Source organism: Hippoglossus stenolepis, chromosome 13, assembly GCF_022539355.2.
Source record: "Hippoglossus stenolepis isolate QCI-W04-F060 chromosome 13, HSTE1.2, whole genome shotgun sequence".
NCBI classification, from domain to species: Eukaryota; Metazoa; Chordata; class Actinopteri; order Pleuronectiformes; family Pleuronectidae; genus Hippoglossus; species Hippoglossus stenolepis.
The window spans coordinates 10,503,155-10,521,707 of record NC_061495.1 but is presented as its reverse complement, the minus strand read 5'-3'; the positions used below and the strand labels follow the sequence as shown (position 1 = coordinate 10,521,707).

General features: G+C 42.2%; 2 protein-coding genes across 3 annotated transcripts in view; one reads left to right on the top strand and one right to left on the bottom strand.

Annotated features, from left to right (window-relative positions):
- The window catches only part of tmem198a (transmembrane protein 198a), a 31,369-nt gene extending 23,214 nt beyond the window's left edge, over nt 1-8,155 (top strand). The window contains 5 exon segments of the mRNA XM_035173911.2: nt 74-197; nt 4,105-4,217; nt 4,220-4,270; nt 4,353-4,412; nt 5,067-8,155. Of these exon segments, the coding sequence (XP_035029802.1) occupies nt 74-197; nt 4,105-4,217; nt 4,220-4,270; nt 4,353-4,412; nt 5,067-5,219 (501 nt within the window). The 3' untranslated portion in view covers nt 5,220-8,155.
- A 1,409-nt stretch (nt 8,156-9,564) lies between these two features.
- On the bottom strand, nt 9,565-17,108 carry LOC118119722 (desmin). Of its 2 annotated transcripts, XM_035173909.2 has the most exons (11): nt 16,416-17,108; nt 14,351-14,411; nt 14,025-14,120; nt 12,678-12,839; nt 12,405-12,530; nt 12,109-12,219; nt 11,797-11,906; nt 11,609-11,661; nt 11,019-11,110; nt 10,759-10,797; nt 9,565-10,282 (listed from the first exon to the last, which is right to left on the bottom strand). In XM_035173909.2, exons 1-11 carry the CDS (start codon nt 17,000-17,002, stop codon nt 10,241-10,243), a joined length of 1,479 nt encoding a protein of 492 aa, XP_035029800.1. In that variant the 5' UTR covers nt 17,003-17,108; the 3' UTR covers nt 9,565-10,240. The 2 variants fall into 2 exon arrangements, with proteins under 2 accessions (XP_035029800.1, XP_035029801.1); XM_035173910.2 differs by lacking the exon at nt 10,759-10,797 and having other exon boundaries at nt 16,416-17,107.
- Nucleotides 17,109-18,553: the final 1,445 nt, after the last annotated feature.

The window sequence follows — 18,553 nt, the reverse complement described above, 5'->3', positions numbered from 1 at the left end:
GACAGAACTGTTATGATTTAGTTTAACATTTTCAAATTTTTAAAGATTAAAATTGCAACTGTAATCTTTGCAGGTGGCGCCAAAGAAGCCAGTGTGCTGGTTTACGTGGGTCATCTTGGGGGTGTGGCCTGTCCTGGCCCTCCTCGGAGTGCTGATCCAATGGAAAGTCACTGCAGAGGGATTTTCTCACACAGAGGGTGAGTGACGCTCTTGTACTCACACGCACACAGACATATTATTTATATATATTGTATAATATAATTTGTATTATTATAATTCAAAGGTTCAAAAGCTAATATAAGACACAGATATTGTGTTGGTTGGCGCACCACAGTTGTACAACAGTATTTCTCAACCTTTTTGACTTGTGACCCTTTAAAAACAAACCGTTGTCTGTTTCTAATCCTTAACACCAGTTTTTCTATTAAACCACACCATAAGAATTTAACAAAAAAAACATGAAAATGTGTTTATAACCAGAAAAGAAATTAGTTTCCCTTGGTACATTTAACAGTAACAGAATAGGAAACAGCAATTATCTAAAAATATGTAGTTGCCACAGTTCATAAAGCAGCAACAAGGCCAAGGACTCAAATCTAGACACTTGCAGGCGCAGCAGGCTTTACTAGAATTTCTTGTCAAAAAGCCGCTTATTCGGCAATTTGAAGTCAGTCCAAACAGGCGAATAAATCTCACAGGGTGCAAAGGCAGCACGCTTCGGATCATGAGCAGATTTACAGAATCAGAGGCAGGATACAGGCAGATGAAGGCAGGTGCATATACACATGCAGATAAGATCAACTGGAAAGTACTGGCATACGACAAGAATACCAGTGTAAAGGAGGACTGGGAGCAGATGAAGGAACGGGGTAAGCAGGTGGGAGTGGAGGTCATGTGAAGAAGAAAGGCAGCAACACATCAGGGACAATTGCTGAGTGGCAGGAAGGGCAAGTTTGAAAGACATCCAATTAAAAATCCTTTCAAAAAAGGCCTTGTGGAAGTAAGAATGTCTGAGACTGAAGAAAGGACATAAAACACAAAAATGTCAAAACTGCAGCCAAGACTGTGATCTCTCCCACACATAATCGAAGCAAATTCATTTATGAAAATGTTCAGATACAAATCTAATGAATAGGGTTGGGTTTTAAATCCATACATTAAAACAGAACCGATGCATAACAAACAAAATGATGGTCACGAGGAACACTGCTCCAAATCTCTTAAAGAGGTCTAAGCCAGAACTTTTAACTATTCCTAACAGGGAGGGATCATTAACCTGGTCTCTGTTACAACCTAAAATTGTGTATTTCGGGAGGATGATTCATTTTTACATATTCTGTACAATGCAACTTTAATTGCATGTTACAGTTTTTACCACTGATAACACCAATGACAGGGACAAATTACAGTTTAGCCACTTTGACCGAAAATTATAGTCACTACTTTTAAATTAGATTTAAGGTTTAATCTTGAACGCTGTCTCGTCCACAGAATGTCGATGAGACTTGTTTCAGTATCGATCGGACAAAGGCCTCGACGAGCTGCTGTCCTGCATTTGTTAAATGGGCAGTTTCATTGCTTTGGAAATCATAAGCATGACGAGGGCAGGGAACAGTGTGTGTGTGTGGGGGTGGGTGGGGGTTGTGTTTTAATGTGTGTGTGTGTGTGAGAGAGTGAGAGGGAGCATGTGTGAGGGAGAGTCTAACATTAGTGTTGTCAGCCGAATGTGTTATTGACGGAAACAGCATCTGCTCGGAAAGCAACCACACAGATGGCATGGTCGCACATACACACAATACGGACAGAGACGGTAATATAGACTCACTCACTTACTGACTCCAGGAAAGCTTGAAAACTCACATCACATTCATTTGTACAGACACGCTCTGGTGTATGATGTTCAGTTTTATACAACATCTGAGAAGACGTCACACATGGCCTGAAATAATGGGATTAAATAGCAGGCTGTCATGACTTCCAGTCAGAGGGAGTGGGTACAGATATAGAGGAGGCTATTTTGTGCTGTATTAAAAAAAGTCTATGTGGGGGAAGGAGCCCTAGAAAGAAATATGAAGGACACATGGTGGAAGTGTGGACTAAAAACTGTCAATAAGAGAATGGATTTGCTAAAATTCAAGGCACACAACCTTCATTCTACATAGACCAAACTAAAACGTAAAAGCATACGTAAAATAGTAAAAGATGGTTTCAGTCATTTTATGTAGCTCTTATCACACTGATGTATATTCAAATTCGGTTCTTCATTTGATGCTATAAAAGTGAGATGAAATGTCTACCGCACAGACTCTGGCTCCCAATGTGCAAGATGGCAGCCTTCGTATTCGTTTTGGCTTAATTTCTGGACAGTGTGAGGAAATGGAGATGTGTCGTCCGCCTTTATATAGAGTCTGTTGGACCCACACAGAAAAAAAAGAAAGAAAATATTAAACAATAATTCAGAAGTAAAAAAAAAAAAGAATAACAACGATAAATGGAAAAGCTTATCGCTGTTTAGGAAGATGAAAGAAAGAATAAATGAGGGTGAAGCTTTTGCAAAAGAACTATGTATGGTTTTACAATTCCGCCTGGTCAGTGATAAGAAGCAAGTCCTTATTTGTATTTTTGTGTTTAGATTAACCTATACAGTGTGTCCTCTTTAAATGCTTGAACAGCGTATTGATAAATACAAGAGGAGGATGGGGAATAATGTGGCGGGGTAAAGAGGGAGCAGGTGTACTGGGGGAGGGGCAGGGAGACGATGATAAACTGGGGCACAATGGGCAAGCAGAGCACCCAAGTAGAGCAGAGAGGAAAATGATCTGTCCGTCAGTTGATTGAATAACAAGCAGGACATGGGCTCGAATGAATTAACCTCGCACACGTCTTTGTTTGTTTTTTTCTGCCTTCCTGCCTCTGTTACTTATTTGTACATCTTGTCATAATGTATTTCTAACCCTAACAACAGCCTTGACCCTCAGTTGAAGTCTCAGACATTACATTGAGGACACTACATTGACTTTCTCTAACCTAAACCATAACTATAACTTGTTTAACCCTAACCAACCCTAACTCCATAACCTTAACCTAGACCTAAACTTAAATCTTCAGTTTGACATCAAATGATTAGTTTCATGGGGACTTGTTTTTTGTGCCGATAAGCCAGACAAGTCCTCATAGTGCGACTGATGTTGGCCCCCGCAACATGAGTAATACCAAATACAAAGATCCCTCTCTTACACGCACACACACACACACACACACACGGTAGCATGTGGCCAGAGGGGCCTGAAGTGGGGTGAGCTGAGGAAAAGAAAAGAGGGGGTATCATTAAGCAGTTCCCTTGGCAGATGGTGCCTCATTAGCTGTCCGCCCGCACAAGGAAACAACAATAGACATCATAACACTTACACACACACACACACACACACACACACACACAGAAACACACGCACACGCTTATACGCAGGCACACAGGCGGTAACTGTGGCGCATGCAGCACATCATGTCTTCGTGGAGTTCAGCGGGGTCCTCTCGTTCGTGGCAACATTTTGACCTGAGGTAATGAACAGGAAACAGATCCCTGACGATACACACACTGTACTGTATTATAAACCCGAGGATTCAATATGCCTGCAAACACCCAAAAAATAATCACGTGGGTAGTCGGCGGACAGCTAGACAGGATGGATTTTGGACATCCTCCGATGTAGAGGGTGTGAAAATAACACGAACGCACTCGCCCACTCACAATATGCCAGGAGACTGAGCAGCTCAGTGCGAATACATGAGGAGGAAAATTATTCTGTCTGAAAACTCACTGAATACAATGAAGCAAATGGATCCTATATTTAAAATAAACCCATGAGGGATAGTTCACCATCATCAGTTAAGAACTGATTGAAAATATCTCATCTTATTGGACGTCTGTCTTGTTTTTCTTGTTAGTCTTTAGAGTCCTTTCCTCTTGTCTTAATCGGTGGATTTTGTTTCTAAATTAAACCTTTCTGCATCATCCTCTCCCTCCCTCCCTCCCTCCCTCCCGCTTGATTATCTATTATTCTCTTCCTCTACATCCTATTACAACTCTCTTCTCTCCATTCACAGTGGTTTTGAGTCGACAGCAGCGAAGGGTCCAGCTTATGCGCATCCGACAGCGTGAAGAGAAGCTAAAAAAGGAGCGGGAGAACAAGAAGGGGAAGAAACGACAGACTCCGAAAACCGGCCACAAGCAGAAGGCCCAAACCCATCACCACCACCACCACCACCAGCAGTATCACCACCCAGCCGCGTCCCACCCGCATCACCAAACCCAGGGCTCCCAGCCGCCTAAACTCCCTCCTCCGCAAACTGAGCCTGGCTACCACCGCAAGGTCAACCCTAAAAGACGCTTCGATGGAGACGTGCTGTCACCGGTAAAATGAAGTAGCCTCCTAATTACCGCTGCCGTCCTCCGTCAGCATGGTTTACTCAAAAATCCCTAAACCGATTTCCATAACATTTTGTAGAGACATGGGTCATAACCCAAAGAAGAACCAATTTAGAGTGGATCCAGATAAACAGATACACTTTCTTTAACATGGCAAGGTAGTTTGAGGTGTCTAGTCTTTGGTAGAGGTGCCTTCTGAGATTGTGGCTATATTGGTGGAAATCATGGTTTGATAAATATTCCAAGAATTTACCAAAAATAGGCCCATTAAAAAACATTTGAAAAACATATTTTTTCCTTTGTTTGACATTTTCTGAAAAAAATTGTATTTGTTTTCATTGGCAAGATGTAAATGAAAATATGGATACCACTCTCATGCCAGTTTCTTCAATATGATGGTGGAGCCAGCGGCAAGATTTAGCTTAGCTCTGGCTAAGCTTAAACTTTCACCAGGGTTCAACTGGTCACTGTTGCTTTTACACCGTTTTTAATCCATCAAACAATATGTTAATGTGAGGGAGCTTTTGACTTCCAGGTACTTGGGTCTTGTTTGTCTGCTAGCTCCACTTTCACAATAAATAAGTTTTGAAAATGTTGTACTTGAACTTTCACAATCTCATCATCTTCTGTTTGTCCACAGAGCTACATCAGGAGTTTCAGGGACAGGCAGACGGACAGACGGGTGTACTCCAACAGTCGCATGATGAGCCGCTCCCGGATGGCCGAACTCGACTACGACTGCGGCTCGCAGGTGCCCCTCACGGCCCCCAGCTGCCCCCCGGTCCGCATCTGAGGCGGCGAAATGCATAAATCCACTCAAACGGTCGCACAAACACAACAAGGCTGCTTGAAGACACTTTGTCGCAGTTTGGGATAGAAAACCTGACCTCACCGTGCCAACCTAATGAACTGCCTATCCCAACAGGATGAGTTCCTGAGATGGCTGGATTGAGTCCCACACTGGTTTGCTCCTCTCAGACCTGTTAAAGACAAACAGAGCAAGAACTGATTGCTGTTGAAGGCAATGTGGTCAAATCTCTGGCATCATGAGTTATTTCCAGCTGTATCTGACTCTTTTTAATTTTGGGGTTGCTTCAAGCAATAAGAAGTAAAAATCCATTGGGATCAAATAAAAAAACCTTAAAACGCTAATGTCTCTATGCGCGGTTGTGCCATTTAAGATAAAACTGTCGTGCGGCATTTAAAGAATCAAGGTAAGAAAGGATTTCAGAGCTCTCAGAAGAAAACAATAAAACAACAGCTAATACTAAAACAGAGAGGCAGCTCTTCGTTATTTGCTCCAATGAAAGGTCAAACAAGGTTTTCATGAGCCTGTTATCTTCACTGACAGTCTGTGAATCCAGACTTGGCAACAACTGTCTTGCTTCAAAATGCAGAAACAAAGACAGTTTTTTATGCCGTTTCTCCCACGAACGCTCCGTTTTCCAAGGAGAATGTGCTTCATCTCGCCGCTTTCCTCGTGCCCTCAGTTGCCAACTGGACGTGAGCAGGAGACACCTCCCTTCTTCTTTCTTTCCACTGACTTTGAAGCAATTGTGTATAACTCTGTTTGTTGACATGTCTCCAAGTGCTCCCATGTCCCCATGATTTCCCCAAAACAATCTACATTTACAGATCTGTTTAAAATGCTGTAAAAAACAATTAAGCGTTGTCTGATACATGGTCGTCTAGGAAACTAACTCGTTGATGTGAAAGGGGCCGAAACAAGACAGTGAAAATGTTAAATATAGTGTGTTTTGTGTGTGTGGACACATGAGCCCTGTGGCAAGTGATGGCTTGTACCAAATATCAGCCAGAGACGGGGGGGTTCATGGTGATGTATGTAAAAATCTATTCTCCGTTGTTTTCACTCTTTTTTTACTCGATATATTGGTCCAGTTAAAATGAGAATCTTTTTGTTTAAAAGACTTAAATGATGAAAACACTGAAGAGCAAAAGGGGATTTAGAAAGGGGGATAATCTCCTGTAAAAGAGACTGAGTGAAAGTGAAAAGCATCTGCAATGGGCGCCCTCTACTGTTCACTACTGGACCTGCACCTTTTATGTGTGAATATGTTTGTGTGCACATGCATTACATACCTTTCGCGTGTGATTCGCTTTTACATTCAGTTGTGGTAACACTGTTGTTGTGGTGAAGATGCAGTTTGCATTTTCAGTACAACAGAACTATTTTTGTTTTTTTCAACCTGTTCTGTTGCTTCCCACAATAAACAATGTTATCATTCCAACTGAGATTAAATGTTGCTGTAAAAATAAAGGCACTAAAATATCCCGAAAAACGAAATCTTCCGTAACAGTTTTGTCTTTTATTTATTTTATTTGAATTTTTTTTTTGAAAAACAAAACAATCCTACAATACTTAAATACTGAAGTACTTCTAAATACTGAGATGGGGCTTGGCTTCAGCAGACTTTGCAGTTCTTCGTGTGATGAACTCGGGACCGGAGGACTTTCACTTGAACCCATTACTGCATGAGAATCTCTGTGTAACTATGTGTCAGTGTTTCCGTGTGTCACTGTTGTCATGTAAAAATACTTCTGATTTCCAGTTTTATTTTCCTAGGGTGCACAAAACACTTTCAGCATTGATTGAATGGAGTTCAACTTGTAGAAGGATGTTGATCTGAAGTGATGTGCAGGATGCAGGAGTGAGCATCCTAATCTGAATATTTTCATTCAGCCCTGGTTTAGAAAAAAAAAAGAAATTTATATCTGTGTTACAAGATTAGAAAAAAAAACTAAAAGCACCAAAATATTCAGTCTCAATGAAAAGATACGACTGCTGAGTTCTTCTTCTTCTCCTGCTCTTCCTCCTCCTCTTGCTGCTTCTTCTTCTTCGCCCCTCCTCCTCATTGTTCTTCATTCTTCTTCTCATCCTCCTCCTCCTCCTCTTCTTTTTCTTCATTTACACTGTCCAGGTAAAGGGCTTTGAAAAGCCATTTGAATCATTTCACTGTGATATGCTAAGTCACCCTCTGTTCTGCTCTATGCGTCTGTATGTAAGTGGCTGTTCAGGTGTTATTCTGGGTTTTGCTTACATTCCAGTCCTGTTCACTTCTGTGGTTTCATTGTGGTGCAGTTGTGACACCATCACTGTCCTTGGAAGCAAAATGTTAAACTTTGACCTTTGTCTTGCTTGTAACCTGGGGACAAAGTGAATAATTGTTCTCCTCCTCTTCTTCCTTTGATTTGCTTTTCTTCCTATCATTCCCTGTGACTGCTTCTCACTTGTGAGTATATGTTGGGATAACGCCTTCATTGTAGATACTGAACTGTAAATAGTTTTTAAATGTACAAATGTTTGGTTCTGTTTTCATGTTTTACACCACGATCGCTTATGTCATGGAAATGATCCAGCGGATTATTTTCTCATGGAGTAGACTTGTTTTATATTGCGTTGTATGACACTGTATGTCCAGTTGGTTTCATTTGGCTGGGCGGTGGATGCACTTCTATCATTCTCCTCCTGTCTCATCCATGTGATGCTGAAAATCAACTATAACAAACTGAGCCTTGACTTTTGATTATCAGCAGTCATTAGCAATTCATTCATTGCGAGATGATGAATAATGATGTTCCGACCACCCTGTTTATTATTATGATTATTATGATTATTATGATTATGATTATGATTATTATTGTCATTGTTACTGCGCATGAATTTATATGGACCTAAAATATGATAAACATTGTGATTCTACAACCTAATTGTCTTCCTGTCTCTCACTGTTCCACTGTTCCAACCTCCATTATTTGTGTCCAGCACTACAATACATGATACAACGATACCTAAACTTAAGCTAAATACTACAGTCAGATCAGATACTATATTGGGCTTATTCCAGTATTTAGCCTGGACGTTATATCTGCAGGTATTGTAGATCATCATAGATCAATAGGAAATGAGAAATTGCGGCATAGAAATGTAAAGCTCGAATTATGGTAATTCCGAAATAGTCACAATTCTAAAAAAGAAATAGCCGATATCCATATAAAACTTGTGTGTGTGTGTGTGTGTGTGGTGTGTGTGTGTGTGTGTGTGTGGGTGTGTGTGTGTGTGTGTGTGCATGGGTGTGTGTGTGTGTGTGTGTGTGTGAGAGAGAGAGAGAGTAGCAGGTATCCATAGGGGCGTGGCTGACCCACCTGTAGAGCATTAAGCAAACTACTCCTCAGTATATATACACAGAGCTGCCATCAGTTCTACGGCAGTGCGTCAGTTCACCACACTCATGCTACAGCCTGTTTAGTTTCTGTACTTTTTGTTTTTGGAGCCCTGTTGTATTTGAGTCTTTCTGACTTTAGTCCTACAAGTCTTCAGGTTTTCTACTCCTGCTGTTCCCTGCCTGCCTCAAAACTCACCTGCCACTCGGCCCTGCAGCTCTTTATTGTCACCTCTCCACCGTCACTCTGCTCAACTCTCAGGATTCTCTCTGTTAATTGCAATAGATTTGTTAAACATTCTCTGTGTTCTCTGTTCTGTACCTGGGTCCAGATTCAGACACTATGACACTTGTCAGTGACAGAAGTGCAAAGAAACAATGACCGGGACAAAACGTTCTGAACAACATGGCTCCACTTCTTCTTCTTAATCTTTTTCTTTGTTGCTTCTTATTATCTCTAACTGATCTTGTGTGTCTGTGAATCAGCCCCCTCCGTCTTTCTCATTTTCTCTCTCACCCTCTCGGTCTCGCTCCCCTTCTTCGCTGCTTTATTTCTACTTTCCTCCTCCACTGCTCCACTTTTGTTCTTTTTTTTTTTGGTCTCCGCTGACATTTTCAGTCCAGTGACTTCATAAACAAAGTGCACAGACTGTAATGCTGTGCACTAATCTCCTTTCTGCCAGAAACAAATCATGACCGGGACCAGCTCATTAAAAGCCATTGTTCACTTTTCTCCGCCACCAAGACGACCCGGCTCTGCTGCTGATAACTTCAACAGAACGGCGACTTCCCATTTTCTTTATAAAAGTGAATTAAAAGTCAGAAGAGTGCTACGCTTGGCCGGGGTGCGGACCTAATGCAGATGATGAATGCAGTGGGTTTGAGCAGTTCATGAGGGAAGGAGAAGGAATGTTTGCTCTTTCTCAAAATAAACAAAAAATCCAAACTGACAAATGGTGATAATAAATGCTTTTATTATTTGAGTTTTTTTTTTTTTGTCACAGTGAAGCACCAGACCCATGGTTAACCCATACGCACAATCAAAGACCCAGCACATGCTCTTTTGCTCAAACTTAAAATACATGACTGAGTTCCTTTTTTTCGTCACATGTTTTTGTGTTTCTGACATATTTCAAACGTCAGACCAACATCTCACTTTCCTTAAATCAGTTACACAAATCACAAGCCTTCTTCAATCAAGTCATATTCTCATGCGTTTGCACAGAGAGACTGGAAATATGTGCAGGACCATTTGGAACTTATACTGGGCCAAAACGGCTACACCAAAGGTTTGTTGTGAATTGAAACTGCACTCTCGCCTTTGTATTGTTTGTAGACAAGATACTCAGGTCTTTATTTGAGAGACAGAAAGTAGCATGAACAAAGTGTAAATTCCTGGAATGCAGTGCATTGCACCTCCACAGCTCCACTATGATGTTTATTATGTATACAGTACATATACTGGTTGCATTCACTTTCATAATAGTTTTCCATTTAAATCGATCAGAGTTCTGTACCTAAAAATGGGCTCAGCTTATAAATCGTTGTAGTCGTCATAGGTAAATGTAAATGGTTGCACTATTCTTTTTATTCATTTATAATACATGGTGTTTCTTATGTTGCCTCTTGTTGTTTACATGATGTCTTGCTGGTGCTGTGTGGACTCGCTGACCACCTGAGGAGGCAAAGAAAGAGATAATACAACAATTAAAGAAGTAAAAAACAATAATTATGTTAGTTCTATAGATGATAGGTGAGCGTATTCTCTATCAACAGTGACAATACTGACAATATTGATGTTCACCTCTTGAGTGCAGGTTTTGTTTGTGCTGTGTGTGGGGGGGGCACAGTGAGCACTGACAGTGGAGTGTTGCTGTCTATGTTAAAGTGTCCATACAGTGTCAGTGCAAACTACCAGATTTCCGGCGTTCATTTAAAAACTCTAGATGTTGCTGCAGTTTTGATCTCAACTCAGAAAAGTGTTATCTCTCTTTACATGCTATCAAACTCAGCTGTAAACTTTGGCCTATCGCAGACGGAGATGCAGGTGGAGAATAAACCAAAGTTAACAGAGGTATTTTCTTTTTGAATCTGGTAGTTTGCAGAAATCTAGTGAACTGGTGTCAAAGGGGAGGTGGGAACCAGACTTACACACTGGGCACTAGCGCCCTGGCTCATAGCATACTTCATCTGGGTGAGAATATACACAGCAACAAATCAACAACAACACACTGGATCCATTTGGTGTCATTTCTTCATAGATGAACACAGTTTTATCAAATGATGTACTGCAAGGTTGTGTGCATGTTCTATGAGACTCTGGGATGTCTGTGCATGGACTTCTTCACATTCTAAAACACATGCTGAGACTTATATGTTGTGAATAAAGGAGTGTGTGAGTGTGCTCATACCTCTCCATCGCGGGTCTCAATGGTCTTGATGAGAACAGTTTTCTTGGAGTGAACCTCTGATGAGCGTTGATGCTGGGACTCAGGACTGGTCTCTGCAAGAACACATTCACTCAGCTCTTATACTCATACTTTAAACTCTGCTGCAGTTCCACTGAGCTCGTGTACTTTACAGACACTTGTTGTTGCTACCAGAGGTTTAATAAGCATTGAAGATGATGACATGCCTTGCACTTTATGGGGACAGCCATCAATAAACTCATATTCATAAATGCAAACTGTAGGAAAGGTGTCGACACAGAGCAATTGCTCACTACATCTGTAAATACATTTGATGAGGAGGCCAGGTTGTGAGTTTATCGGTGTGTGGCTTTGTGATGGTTGCCTCTGTGGATCACAGAGCTGTTGAGGTTTGACACATCACATATCACCACACAGTGGTCAGAATGTGATGCTGCAGATTTGCTACCCTCAAAATGGCAACCACCATATACAGTCACATGCTATAATTAGTCCTTTTGTATCCCTTCATCGACTCATCTGGAATGTAAAATGGATTTTTATGTTTGGAGAAAAGAATGCGTGGTTTTTACCTCTGAATCCAATGGTGGAATAAGAAGTCTGGACAGGCCCAGTGGTGGTGATCCTGTGAAGAGGATGAACATTCAATGCAACATTAATACATGCATATATGCAAGTTACACATCTCAGTGAGAAAAGTAAGATTATGATGTCGGCTTGGGACTAATACTGCCTGACTTCACAGCACGCAAACACACACCTGCTCTCCTCTCCCTCCAGCAGCTTCCTGTAGGTGGCAATTTCAATATCAAGGGCCATCTTCACGTTGAGGAGGTCCTGGTACTCTCTCAGGTGGCGGGCCATATCATCCTTTAAATCAGAAAATGATTTATTACCTATTCAAATACACTTCTCACCAAACAAAACGATGCTATATATTACTGTTCCCAGTCAGTGATGCAGTGGATAAATCCATGAGCTCTAGTTAACGATTATCACCAGAGTGAGCATTAACCTGAATTGAGTATTTTCATGGCCTAAGGAGTAAGTGTAAAACCTCTATGCTGATTACCTTCATCTTATTGATGTCTTCCTCCAGCCTTGTGATGGTATCCGCGTAACTGGTGGCTTCACGGCCCATGCGATCCTCCATATCTCTCATCTGGCGCAGCAGAGACTCATTCTAGAAGAGAAGTGAGACATGAAGTTAATAGTGGGGAAAGTGTGGCCCGAAAATAGAATGAAAGAGATAGACAGAAGGGGGAAAATGGAGGTGTGTGCAGGCAGAATGTATGTGAAAGAAAAGACAGCCTTTTCATAACCAGAATAAGTAATGAACTAAGTGCATTCAATGAAGCTGATACTCACGGTGCCTTTCAGTGAGTCGATCTCGCAGGTGTAGGACTGGATCTGGTGTCTGTACTCCATGCTCTCCTGTTTGGCCGTACGCAGTGCATCGTTGTTCTTGTTCACAGCCTGGCTCAAATCAGTCACCTGAGAGGAGAGAGGACAAAGTTATAGCAGTTGCAATAAAAGCTGAAATAGACTATCACTCTCTGTCTGTGTGTGTGTGTGTGTGTGTGTGTGTGTGTGTGTGTGTGTGTGTGTGATATATGAACTGTATTTGTGCTTCCACCACACCTTAGACTTGTACCATTCCTCAGCCTCTGAGATGTTCTTGGCGGCGATGCCCTCGTACTGCATGCGGATGTCCCTCAGAGCAGCGGTCAGGTCGGGCTTGGACATGTCCATCTGGACCTGGACCTGGGTTTCCTGCATCTGGCCCTGCAGCTCATGGATTTCCTGAGAGGAGAGAATAAAGCAATTTTCATTAAAGATATATATTGATATTAATGATAAATAAATAGGAAAGAATGACTTGTGTTGGGTTTTAAAGAAAAAGAAACAGAACAAAGATATAATTTAAAGGACCAGTGTGTAGAATTTAGTGACATCTAGTGGTGACATTGCAGATTGCAACCATATGAATACCTTTCCCCTCACACATCTCATGTAACATAAAAACAAGAAAAAAAACCTCTCTAGAACCAGAGTTAGTTTTTTTCCATTCTGCACTACTGTAGAAACAAGTATTATCGAACCTTACTCCAAATGTAGCTTTGAGGGGCTCATTCCAAGGTAACAAAAAAATATTGTTAATGTTTCAGTGGATTATACACTAATACAAATTTCATTATGCACTAATAAAAACATTATTCTAATGATATATATTTTTATATTTTTTTGCCAATAGACCCCTACTGGACCTTTAAACCTTCTCTGTCCCATAATCAAAAACACTTTGAGACTATCTTGACATTGGAATATAGAACAATGTATGATCTGTGTCCTAAAAGTAACATTATTGAAATATAAGTATCAATCCCAAAATAACCCAGTATCTGATCTGTGAAGTTTAAAAAACTGACTGGCCTCACTCAGCTGTCCTCCAGTCTGACCAAGCGATAAAAATAACTTTGCATCTGTTCACATGCACACACATATGCACACACACACACACACACAGACACAGCAGCTGACATGCTCTCTTTAACCTATCAGCAGCTCAGCATTTCTGAGAGGTCAGAGTGGAGGCAGGGAAGACAAAAAATGACAGGAGGGGCCCTGAGGTGGGCCAGCATGTGTCTGAGTGTGTGTCTTTTGATGTCTGAAAGCGAATCTGCACAAATGTCTGTGTTGCACTTAGTGAATTGCTCTGTAGAAGAGCGAAATGAACGAGTGCGTGCGATAGAGCTGAGAGAAAATGAGTGGGAGAATGTGTGAGTATGTATTATAAATACATTTTAAAATGAACGGCCGTGTTTAAGTGTGAAATATTTGATCCCCCGGTGTGCCGACAGAGGCTCAGGTCTGAAGTTGAGGAGCTGCTATATGATACAGCACACACCCCTTACACACATAGATATATTACTGTAGGCATGTCTCGGTGGAGACAGCCAGATAAGATTTATAGTCGGAACAACGAACCTCCTCATGGATCTTCTTGAGGAAGGCGATCTCCTCCTGCAGACTCTCAATGCGTCTCTCCAGGTCCAGCCTGGCCAGAGTGGCATTGTCTACATCCTGGACGCAAACACAAAACACAAAACAGACACACAATTAACCAACAGGAAAGGTAAGAGGGTGTAGAAGAAACAGGAAATTGAGGGGAGTCAAGTGATTGACGAGAAGGATAAAAGTGAAATGAGGGTAACCACTGGAGAATGAGACTGAAGGAAATTTTTTACTCAGAACATTGAGGCGATAACCACTTAATATATGCAGGAGTGAAATTATGGAAATGGAAGACATACGGCTCTGAAAGCAGACAGGTTGCTCTCAGCCTCTTCCTTCTGATGAACCTCCTCCTGCAGTCTGCAGAGAACAGGAGTCGTAGAGATTGTGGAAAAAGAGCAAAAACAGAAAACAGTGGAGTTGAAACATAAGCTATTTACAAACTGAACAACTGTGTGTGAGAGCATGGCGTCCTCTCCGGAGACCAATTACAGATAAACTAGTTGCAACCTCTCTACAACCTTCTGCTCTCTGCTCTGACACGTTGCAATCCAACATTTATTTTTTTTACATGCACCCGTACACACACAAACTCTTACACCCTTGTGCAGTTGCTCTTTGAGGCCTAAAGCTGTGGCGCAGCTGCTCTCACAATGTCACAAGGGTGACGGTGACAAAGGAGCAGGAGTCTGCCCTTGGCTGCTGCTGTTTCCAGAATTAACATTTCACTGTTCACCCTGAACAACTGGGAACTGGAAGTTGTAGACAGTGCGATGTTGGTTCAGGGGGGGGGGGTCACTGCTTGGTCATTTTTTGCTTATTCAAATGTTTGTGAAATGCTAATTTGAATATTTTCCTAGAACAGCACTTTTAACATACTGTGTGGTAAAATGTATGTATTTATTCACATTAGTTGGAATTGATGGACAGCACTTAGCAGATTATACATATTTAACCTCCACAGAACATATTTTCATAAAACCTTTCACCTGTGCCGTTCCCTTTAATATTCCTGAAGTCCTTACAGTTGTTTAATTTACTGTGTGTGTGTGTGTGTGTGTGTGTGTGTGTGTGTGTGTGTGTGTGTGTGTGTGTGTGTGTGTATATGTGTGTGTGTGGTGTGGCAAATTCATTTTTTTGTGTGTTTTGTCGGGACAGCAAAGAAGGGAGAAATGAAATTGGTCGGATAACACTTTTCTATGATATGTAATTTGTGGTTCATCCTATGGGTGGATGTGTGAGTCTGCAGGCATGCATTGAAACTGTTGGCAGGCAGGATTATTTTTTGATCTCCTTCAGAGCAGCAGGTGCTTCACTCGGTGCTGCAGGCAACAATTTAAAAAGGGCTGATAAAGAGAAAGTGTCTGTGTGTGTGTGTGTGTGTGTGTGTGTGTGTGTGTGTGTGTGTGTGTGTGTGTGTGTGTGTGTGTGTGTGTGTGTGTGTGTGTGTGTGTGTGTGTGTGTGTGTGTGCTTACATGTACACTTAAATTCAAGTGATGTTGCTCGCTGTTGCAGTGACAGAAATTCTAAATTCATAGAGCTGACCTAGTAGCTACAAATAGGCAATTCAGAGTTACACCCACATCACAGCTCTCTCCCTAACACACACCCACTCACACACACACACACAGACACACACATACATGTAACAGGCTGTGTGGCTCTGGCGACAAGTCTTCCTGTCTGTCTCTTGTGTCGCTGTCTGTCTGCCTGAAACTTTCCCCGTCCATCTTTTTCAACTTCTGAGTCTCTCTCTCTCTCTCTTCACTTTTTTCCTGATACATCTCTTGTGAATAAATTACAAAACACTCCGCTCATCCTCAAACCTCTTCTTCATTAACTTGTTTTTACTTTTCCTCCAAAACACCACAGGAAACTGGTGAGTGACAATGGAAGCCAGATGTTGCTTTTTAAAATCTTCCATTGCATTGATTACAAAAAACTGACACGAACATTTAATCTACTCAAAACAGGTGCAAGATAAATATTCAAGACACAAGTTTTATCTTCCCAGACTTCTGTAAAAAACCAAATGAATCAACCGGTGAAGGAACCATCAGACTTTGGTTATACTAGTCACCATATATAGATGTGTTAGTTGTATGGAGTAGAAGTATCACAATTATTTAACAATTTATTATTTAATACAGTTATTAACTTTCTGCAACTTTCAAAGGTCAAACATCTTTCTGAGCTAGCGTCAGCCTCTGGCTAAGTGCGTCTCTCTTCTGTGCTCTCTCTCTGTTTAAACCATGAAAGATATCAGCATCACCTTCACAGTAGCGTTGAAAAAAATCTAAATTCCTCCTACACCTTTCTGTCATTAATCCATTCATCCACACAATCGATGCGACAAAGGTTACCTCATCTTCACTTTCTGCAGGTCATCAGCCAGGTTGTCTCTCTCCACCTCCACTCGGGCGCGCTGGTTGGAGATGGCCTCTATCTGCCTCCTCAGCTCCCTCATTTCGTCCTCGTACATCTCAGACACGCGCCCGGGCCCCTCGCGGCCCCTCAGCTTCTCAATCTCCACCGTCAGGGCCGCATTCTGCTGCTCCAGGAAACGCACCTTCTCGATGTAGCTGGCAAAGCGGTCGTTGAGGTGCTGGAGCTCGGCCTTCTCGTTGGTCCTTGTGTTGAGGAAGTCCTGGTTCATGGCGTCGGCCAGGTTGAAGTCGAGTTTCTCGCCGGAGTAGGTGCGCATGGCTGTGGAGGAGCCATACCCTGCCCCTCCAGCACCAGAGGACACCCTGTAGCTGGAATATGAGGGGATGGCGGAGCTCTTGGCCTCGTAGACTCTGCTTGACATGTGGCTTGAAGAGCTGCGGCCTCCTCCTCCTCCTCCAGAGGAGGAGAAGTGGGAAGACATCGGGGTTGAACCGACACCAGAGCCGAAGGTGCGGCGGTACGAGGAGGCCGACTGGGCTGATGAGGCGAAGGACTTGCTCATGGCTGGTTCACTGTTTGGTTTGGCTTGTGGTGTTGATGGAGCTGCTTGAGATGCTGAGACCCAACTGTCCCACTGGGCAACTGGGAGGGAGAGTAAGTGAAGAAATGTCGGGCGCAGAGCGGAGCTATTTGTAGAGCTACCACACCCATGCACGCCCCAAGCCCTCCTCTCTGTCCTCCCACCTTCTCCATTCACCCAATTCTGTACACCCCCTACTCCACACCCCTCCATTCCACCCTATTCTCCTTTCAGAAGGCCAAACGTGAAGAAGTTTGGATTGGACCCACTGTTTCCCCGTTTTGTAGCTTATAGAGTCTATTCGGACCAAATCTCAAGGCTTCTTGAGTCGGAGCACAACTTGAGTCTCATTTTTTATCATCTTGGCTTCATTTTGCCTCCTTTTCCTAAAAGTGATCTAATCCTCTTTTGTTGACCTGACAAATTGATTTCAAATCCATTTGTATCGTATGATGTCGGGTGTAAATGATTGCTTTTTGAATGACCTGGCTCCTCTTTAATTTCAGGAGAGTTAATAATACTGAAAGTGCATTTTTGTAATCAGTTTCTTTGCAGTCTCCTGATAAGTCATCCATTATCCTACGAGCCTTTCCTCTACAATCTCCTCCCCCTTTTCAGCCTCTCATTCCTCTCCCTCCTTGTCACTCCTGTTGCCAGGCCCTGGATTCAGCTGTCGAAGGGGTCTGGTTTCAACGGCGGCCTTGTGCGTGCATGTGTGTGTGTGTGTGTTTGCTTGGATGGAGACCCGACTGAGTGAGTGAGCAAGTCAGTCAGTCTCTGTATTTGTGTGGGAAGTTGGATTTTACCTAAACATGAGCCGGCTAATCATTGACGTAGCTTCACATAGCCTCAGGACATTCACTGTCATTCAGCTTGATTTCATTTTTATGGAGCAACGGAACATAAAAGCACATGGACTATCTTCCTGTTCTCAGATTCCCTCTCCATTTCAAAACCTTCAAATGACCATGAACATATCCAAGCATGTGATATGGATGTTTAGCATTGTACCAATGCTGCCACATCAGAACTGATTATGCCATGTTTGATTTACTGCTCCGCCGTAGAGTTTCCATAGAGTTATGTATCTGCCCTTGGTTACATAAGCAGCAGAGCGGGTTGGCTGATAGAGCCGCTGCCAGGAAGGTTGCATACTCCATCTCGCTATAAGGGCTCTTTCCCTGTGGTTACTCACAACATGAGTGAGCGTAGAAATGTGCAAATCATCCCTGCACTGTCTGGTTACATGCAACATTTGAGTTTTTTTTATAATGCTGCATATGAATCAGTGAACTGTGTGTATATTCATCAATTTGAGGTACATAATGTTTTCACATGGATAAAGTTATTATAGGTAGAATGTTGCAGATGTTTAATTACACATCCAGCACATGCACAGCAAAATTAGCTTTGTTTTCCTGATATTTTGTCTGTTCTAGTCATCACTTCCTTCTTTTATTGTATGACGTGATTCATAAGTAAGTTTCTTATACTCCATCTGTCTGTTGTTTGGTGCTGGGCAGTTAGCACAAT